We start from the raw sequence: 8,687 nt of genomic DNA, 5'->3' as shown, positions 1-8,687 counted from the left end.
GGTTTGTTTTAAAAACATCTACAGTACTAATGCTAAAGTTAATTGACTGCTATTACTGTATTTTAGTATATTCTAATTTTACTTTTGTTACAAATTTATTTTCTGGTTGCACTTTCAAGTTCTATTTAATAAGTTGAGTTTTCAAATATTCAATTAATTTTTATTTTCATACTAACACACGTTTTCACTTGATATGGCACGAAATATGATACCTGAGGTCCCAGGTTAGGTAAGTCCTGAGACTTGTGAAAATTAAAATAGGGCATAAGATAAAATAAATACTGTATGATAAAGCAATAAGGGTGATACTTATTTGTGGTTTGAGTGTGCAAAGATGCAATGCAGTAAAGATGTGGATACAGCAGAATGAAAATGCAAGAGGCTGCAAGATGTTTACAAGGTTATTTTGTACTTAACAACAAAATTGCTTAAGAATAAAGTGTTCAACTTACAGAGATGTTTAGGCATGACAATATGATGGTAGTTTTGATTAGTTGAGTTTGGTAGTTAAATAACTAAGTTTTGAAATCAATGAATAATCTTTTTCTTTTTATCAATCGTGATGTCAAAATCATCCATCCATCCATTTTCTTAACCGCTTTTCCTCACAAGGGTCGCTGGAGCCTATCCCAGCTGGCTTCGGGCAGTAGGCGGGGTACACCCTGAACTGGTTGCCAGCCAATCGCAGGGCAGTCAAATCAATGAAATCATGATGACTCTTCTTAAGCTAAGCAATGTGTTTAATTTACCCAATGACCACTTTAGCATAGCAGTTTTATAACGCTTCATGTTGTGTGTGCGTGTGTGTGCCAGGGCTTACTCTTGTTTATTGGCCATTGGCACAACTGCAAACAATTTAATGATGCATTACCGCCACCAATTGGTTATAGAAGGTATGAACGCAGTGCACGGACTTGCGATTGTGTGCTAAAAACGCATAGATCTTGAAATTGTTTGGTAAGCGGACTGTTTTAATGTTTTGCGTATAATGCGGATAACAATCATGGGAATTAGTTTTAATAACTAAGTTGTATGGCTTCACCATATTGAGGCTTTGGTGCCAAGGAGTCACCTAAGCAAGCTTTGTTGTGGGGCGTTTACGACGCACAGGTACAACTTTCATTTTAGATGCTTTTTTTTTGTGATGATTAAAGAAGTTTTGAAAATGGTAGTTACTGTATTTTTGTTTGTTTTTACAGTATTTTTTGCTGCTACATGTTGTCCTTTTATTGGTTATACTAAGGTTACTCTTTTAGTCCGCCCTGCCGGTGGTCTGTCTTGCCTGCATGCTGTGAAACGTATATTTTGCGTTTGTTGGTTTGTCCGCCACAAGTGTTTTTTGTTCAGACCTATATGTGAAGTGCCCACTGCTCATGTTCGAGCCATTCATAAAAAAAAATATTTAAAAAATCATGGGAAAGTACCTTTTTACATGAACAGAATAAAAAATGTGATTTGACTTTATATCTGGCTCTGTATTATTTATTTATTTTTATGAGTCGGCACTACAACACAAGTGCTGTGTGTTAAATGGTGGAATAACGCCGGCAAATTATAGCTTTACATCTATATCATCAAAAGGAAAAGCTGTCGTTGATTATATTTTAACTTCACTTGTCTAGCTCAGTGGTGGGCAAACTCGGTCCTCGAGGGCCGGAGTCCTGCAAGTTTCGGATGTTTCCTTTCTCCAACACAGCTCTGCATAAGCCTGATAACGATCCTGTTGATTGGAATCAGCTTGTGTTGGAAAAGGGAAACCTCCAAAACCTGCAGAACTCCGGCCCTCGAGGGACAGAGTTCGCCCACCCCTGCTCTAGATGAAGGCTGAAAAATGCTAGTCGGGGTTTACAAAGACTGACACTGTCTTTCATTGATGGACTGTTGAGCAGGTTTGTGTGGCTGTCTAATTTAGGGCAAATAACCCAGGTGGTAATCCCAGGGTTATTGGTCCCGGAGGACACCTTTAACTGTTCACCTGACCTATGAAAGGGTGATGGCACATGCAAGATCTGTATGTTATTGGCTTACCATGTCCTGTGACATAAAAACTTTGTGTGGACAGTGTAGTCTGTCACGGGAGCAAATCCCCAGTTCCTCAATGGCGGAAACTCACAACAAAACGAATAACACACGTTGTATATTTAATTACAAGAGGTTTGTTTTAAAAACATCTACAGTACTAATGCTAAAGTTAATTGACTGCTATTACTGTATTTTAGTATATTCTAATTTTACTTTTGTTACAAATTTATTTTCTGGTTGCACTTTCAAGTTCTATTTAATAAGTTGAGTTTTCAAATATTCAATTAATTTTTATTTTCATACTAACACACGTTTTCACTTGATATGGCACGAAATATGATACCTGAGGTCCCAGGTTAGGTAAGTCCTGAGACTTGTGAAAATTAAAATAGGGCATAAGATAAAATAAATACTGTATGATAAAGCAATAAGGGTGATACTTATTTGTGGTTTGAGTGTGCAAAGATGCAATGCAGTAAAGATGTGGATACAGCAGAATGAAAATGCAAGAGGCTGCAAGATGTTTACAAGGTTATTTTGTACTTAACAACAAAATTGCTTAAGAATAAAGTGTTCAACTTACAGAGATGTTTAGGCATGACAATATGATGGTAGTTTTGATTAGTTGAGTTTGGTAGTTAAATAACTAAGTTTTGAAATCAATGAATAATCTTTTTCTTTTTATCAATCGTGATGTCAAAATCATCCATCCATCCATTTTCTTAACCGCTTTTCCTCACAAGGGTCGCTGGAGCCTATCCCAGCTGGCTTCGGGCAGTAGGCGGGGTACACCCTGAACTGGTTGCCAGCCAATCGCAGGGCAGTCAAATCAATGAAATCATGATGACTCTTCTTAAGCTAAGCAATGTGTTTAATTTACCCAATGACCACTTTAGCATAGCAGTTTTATAACGCTTCATGTTGTGTGTGCGTGTGTGTGCCTGCTGCGGTAAACTCTTTGATAAGCGTTAAGTGTGTGATTGCATGTTTGATTTTTGAGCACCAAAATGTAAAGCCGTCCGCACGCACTTCCAGTCCCTTCAACCCCCCCCCCCCATTAAATAATTAGTTTGAGTAAAATACCTGTGGAAGTTACTTGAGTGTTATTTATTTATTTACAAACTTCAACAAAAAATATAAATAATTTCATTCAATATCTTGCTATGATTGTCAGCAAAATACATGTTACAGCAAATGAAAAATTAAAACAGTACCACTTGAAAACAACAATATTCACCATTATGTCCACGTTGCCACCATTGTCACACTTAAAAGCCCATGTTTAATGAATACAGTGTCTAACAGTTCATGCAAATATTTGTAAAATCTAATAAGTATAAAATATTGTGCTAACTTTTTACCTTTCAAGGATTCTTTTTAAGGACTGAGGCGTATTTCACGTTGTTCTTGTAACTCCCTTTATCAGTGTCAAATATCACTGAGACAAGTAAATAAATTAATCCATTATTACCTCTACAGCAAATTAATTTTTAATTCAAACATTATTAATGCCCTAAAAATTTTGCACCTTGGGTAAACCTGTCTGTATTCTTTTATCCATTTGGTCATTTTTTGGGGGGAGCTTAGCAGGATAACAATACATTCAGATTCCAACAAAACTTTATGGTAAAAATGGTAAATGGACTGCATTTATATAGGGCTTTAACTACACCATATGGTGCCTAAAGCGCTTTACAATTATGCCTCACATTCACCCATTCACACACACACACACTCATACACCAGTGGTCGACTGCTGTGCCATGCAAGGCGCTGAAATCGGGGTTCAGTGTCTTGCTCAAGGACACTTCGACATGGTCACCAGGAGTGAGGCTCAAACCCACAACCTTACGGATGGAAGCCGACCACTCAACCACTGAGCCACGCCGCCCCATAAGGATTTTTATGGATCACGTTATGAGCCAAAATATATTTTCTACTGGCATATAATAAAAACGTCACAACAAACTATAATGCCAGAGCTTGCATGTACTGTTTGTCATGTGTGTCCCCAGTGCAAGTGTAGGTGGTGATGTTGTTGCAGCTGACAAAGCAATTCTTCTTCTGTTGGCTCCTTGACTTGCTCTCTATAGAGATGGAAATTAGATGCAAACATTTTGGGTCAGCTCAAAAACAATCTTCATTAACTGTAACAAACATCATGTCTACATACTTGAAAATGAGTTGAACAGATGTTTCATATCTGATCCTCTCCACATCTGTAACAGAGCAGCTGTGACTGCGATCCCACTTATAGGTGAAGTTCTGGTAGAGAGCAAAGAGTAATTATTTCCGACAGAAGAAAATCTTCCATTTACACAAATTTTTGTCGATTAGAAACTACACGCAAAAAGTTTAAACAATTTTTACAACTTCAATCCATCGGTTTCCTATAACATTTGTACTCATTAGGGTTGTGGATATCTGGAGCCTAGCACATTTGTCTTTGGGCCACTGGTCTACCTCACGTACTGCATCTCTTCCCTCAAATACTTTGTGATCATATTGCCTATTTAAGATAATTTAAGCACATTAATAAGTACAATAACATGTATTGAAAAAATCTCAACAATATATTCATCATACTGTTGATCTCAAATGGTAAGGGTAAGCCAACCCAAATGTTGCCTTTATAATATGTTCTATGCAGCCTAGGGTTGCCACCTTGGATTTGTGGTGGGGGAAAAGGGACACTTGACAAAATGTTTGGGGAGGAGGGCTCAGGCATTATTCCCACATGACATTTGGACATAGGAGACAGAAACAAGATTCATGTAATACATTTAATCATTCAAGTGCCAAAATCTCACACACACGCAGACACACACACTGCTGACTGATAGGCAAACCAAGATATAGCTAGCTGATAATTTTGAGTCTCAGGGTGGCAGCCATTTTGCCACTTGCTGTCGACTGAAAATGACATCACAGTTGTCGTTTTGCCATATTTCCGTAAGATACTTGCTTCATTTGGTGGCCTAACATTACACCTCATAGCATATTGGTGGCTTGCTAGTTTGAGTGTGCTAAAAACTTGCACTTCTTTCAAAAGTGGCACACACTGGTGAAAAACAAAAAACAAACATTGTTTAAACATGAGAAAGATTTTTAAATACAAACTGGTAAGTCATGTATTTCAAGTCGAAAGTCGAGTATCATAACTACCAAGTCAAAGTTAAATCGAAACTTTTCTAAGTTTTAGCCAAGTCATAATTCCTATAATTGGCTATTAAAGCCTAAGCTCCCCGCCTCTCCACCCTTGACAAATTAATCTTTGACTATAAACATTTTGTTCCCTCTCACCACGATATATTTGAATATATTTGTCTGTGCATTGAGTGTACTAACCTCTAGGATGAGTGCCACGAACAAGTTAACCCACATGACAGAGGAGGTGACCCACCAACACACAAAGTAGATTTTGGACCACCTGAGAAACGTCAAACACATTTAAGTTGCTTCTACGTCATATTCAATTGCTGTTTTATGTTGACTGTTTCTTTTTTCCTCACTCAGTGGTGTATCTGCTATATGCCTCCATGAAGGCCTGCCAGTTGTTGATTATCATGACATTATACAGCAAAATGATGGCCGCCTACAAGACAGGGAGAGAGCGATCGTTTTCATTTTTATTTTTGGGTCATTTTATTGTCAGTATGACCAACTACCAATAGCCTATAGATATATGCTGCAAATACATTAGGTCATAATGACAGCAATTAGAGTTAGAATGAGCAGATGATATACATGTAAAAGACATGAGAAATGTAACACGATATCCATGTGCCACATTCATCACACTTGTAGTAAGAAGAACAAAGTATCACACTAACACACTTTCATCTGGTTGTTCGAGTGCTAACATTCAGAGACGTGTCACTTGCTATTTCATGTGCTCAACTAGGCACATCACTCAGCAGGATATCATATATGGTCTAAAATAAAGAAATGTATAGAAAGGGAACATGATGGAGAACAACAACAAGGAACAACTCCGAATCCAAAGTTTTATCATATTAGTTTCAAATATGGTGGAGGCAATGTTGGCGCAGGAACGTATAGCTGCTCATGAAATGGGCTAACTGGTGTATGTTAACTAATTCAAACCCAAAAACATGTAAAAGCGGGTTTTTTTTTTAAAACTTTGTCATTCACTCACAAAAACGTGTTTACACGTTTGTTTTTATGCAAGAGCATACAGAAGGCTTTGATGCAGCTTCTGTAATTAAGAGGTGGCTTAAAGCAAATTTAGTTATTAAAAAAAGGGCCAGCAGGTGGCAGCAGAGTATAAGAGGTCAGTCAGGGCCATGTTGCAACAAGCTCTTTTCGCCGGTGTTTTCACCAAGAATGTGAATAATGACGAAACTTAGCTATATTCTAATGCTAATTGCTGCAAAATGGAAACAGATACAAATATACATTTTTTTCCTGATGAAAAAAGACACTAATCTTTCTTTTGGTAGGTTCCATGTTTTTCTAGCCATAGAACACAATATTCTGTGGGCCTTGCAAAATCAGTCAAAATCCAGTCAACCAGCCTGGAGAGAAGGGGGTTGCTTCAGTGAAAATGTCTGGGAGTGAATGAGTTAATGATATAAGTGCTGACAAGTAACATTTTTGAAGCAAAATAATTTGAACATTCTTCAGTAGTCAAGTCCGTGGCTTGAAAATTTTAACAATCACTTTGCAGCTTTTCCAAGACGCAAGTGGGACCACCTGTACTCTCTCATGTTCAAAATTCACAATGCCAAATCAGTGGATTGATCTTCAAAAAATATAAAAATTTTCTTCTTCCTTGCTGGTAAAACAAGCCCACTTTTGTGTTTTTGGACCCCAATGTTGCCAAAGTAGAAGTTACACCACAAAAGCAAGCCAAAAACAATTGAAACCCATATTTTTTTTCAGAATTGAGTCCTTGCCCATTTTAAATATAAAATCCAGATTACATTGTAAATGCCATGGCAGAACCCTTTCTAAACAAAAAGCACACACTTACAGCAAAGTCATCAAAATTGTTTGGCCAGTAGCCCAGCTGTTCATAGGTGCCACACTCAGTGCTGAAGTTAGAGGTGATGTTTTCCGTGGTTGTATTATAGGGCACGCTGAAATCACATAAAAGTCAAGCCCATTACAAAATGAGGGAAGACACGGCTAAGCTTTCTGTGTGAGTTTAGTTGCATAAGTAAATTAAGCTAAAAGCACAAACATTGAGACGCAAACCAAAATTGTCAGATATTATTATTATTATTATTAACAACAGGTGTGATAAAAAAGAAAAGAAAAGTATATTGATACCTCATGTGTTCTGGTGGTTTAATGGCACCCTCAAACAGCCAGATGCCAAACACAGCAAACACATAGTAAACCACCTGCAGAGAGAACAATGTGCGTTCCCATTTTAATGTTTTATCAGCTTGTTTTCTATGTAGACAAAAAAATTAATGCAGTACTGTGATATTTCAGATCACCTTTGAAGTCATTCAACGAAAACAAAACAAAAAATCATAATTGAGTATATTATGAATGATTTATTGAAGCATTCATCCATTTCACACCACTTGCTTGTTGGGGAAGGAGGCTTTACGATGGTTTCTCTGGATTTCTAGTTATAAGATACTAGTAATCATATATAAAATATTCATGAAATAAAAATATTACATATACTAATTTGTTTTTGTGAAGGATCTATGATATTGCAATTACTTTGTATAATTATTCAATGAGTTAACACTTTAATTTTGACAGCACTACTATTTTTATTAAATGAGTGTGTTGTTTTTTTACATTATTTTTAAAGTCTTGAGCGTGAATCTTGAGCGTCTGCCGTAAAGAATTGTGGGCAATATGCTGTTGTAAAGGTTGGTCAGAAGTAACCTTCGCTGAAGGTGGCATACAAGCAGGCACCTTTCCTAAACATTTGTAGAATTCAATTTCAAATGTTCCTATCCTCCAAGTACTTCAAGTCACCTTGCTCGGATAGAAAAGGAAAGGAAATTTCCTAGGCAAAAATGACAATCCGAAGAGGCCCCAAGATAACTTGTGAATTGAGCATGCACAAAAGGCAAAGCAATGCCCTACCCTATTTAATCGAGTTACCTCAATATGTATTAATATGACGAAGAATTACAGTTAGAAAAAGGGCCAACACGGGGCTTTTTCGGGTTTTTAAAAACCCAAATAAGAGCATATTCAGGTTTTTCAAAACCTGAATATTGCCAATATTCGGGTTTTAAAAGGGGTTTTGACTGTATTTAAACATACTCACTGGTAGGCAATATTATGATATTGCTAAAATAAATAAATTACAGATACAAAAAATTAAAACATTGCAACAAAATATAAAATAAGCAACCCTACATTATTTTTGCACAAACGCTAAATCACAAAAAATAAAACTGAAGTCAAAACTGAACAAAATGTCATGCCTGTGATACATAACATCTAATTAATTAGAGGCGTTGTTAATAGTTACTCTGATTTTAATTGGCTACGAATATTGAAACCATTAACATTGTTTTTCAATTCATTACATTTTGGTCGACATATGTATGTACAGTACATATGAAATCAATCTATGCTATACAAAAAGAAATACAGCAACGACACAGTACAGTTTCAGTAATAAAGACATACTAATGTTTCATTCCAATGTTTGTCAATCAGAA

General features: G+C 36.6%; 1 protein-coding gene across 2 annotated transcripts in view; it reads right to left on the bottom strand.

Annotated features, from left to right (window-relative positions):
* Positions 1-3,108: 3,108 nt before the first annotated feature.
* Positions 3,109-8,687, bottom strand: part of tpcn2 (two pore segment channel 2) — a 42,657-nt gene continuing 37,078 nt past the window's right edge. For both annotated transcript variants that reach the window (XM_086071603.1, XM_086071605.1), the window contains 6 exons: positions 7,318-7,391; positions 7,019-7,124; positions 5,535-5,617; positions 5,371-5,452; positions 4,196-4,287; positions 3,109-4,109 (listed from right to left, as the gene is read on the bottom strand). In XM_086071603.1, the coding sequence (XP_085927729.1) occupies positions 4,022-4,109; positions 4,196-4,287; positions 5,371-5,452; positions 5,535-5,617; positions 7,019-7,124; positions 7,318-7,391 (525 nt within the window). In that variant the 3' untranslated portion in view covers positions 3,109-4,021. The remainder of the gene's footprint in view (positions 4,110-4,195; positions 4,288-5,370; positions 5,453-5,534; positions 5,618-7,018; positions 7,125-7,317; positions 7,392-8,687) is intronic.

This window comes from Leptonotus elevatus, chromosome 3, assembly GCF_054856555.1.
Source record: "Leptonotus elevatus isolate MCC_2025b chromosome 3, RoL_Lele_1.0, whole genome shotgun sequence".
Taxonomy (NCBI): Eukaryota; Metazoa; Chordata; class Actinopteri; order Syngnathiformes; family Syngnathidae; genus Leptonotus; species Leptonotus elevatus.
The sequence above is the reverse complement of the archived record's forward strand: the minus strand, read 5'-3'. Positions and strand labels throughout refer to the sequence as shown.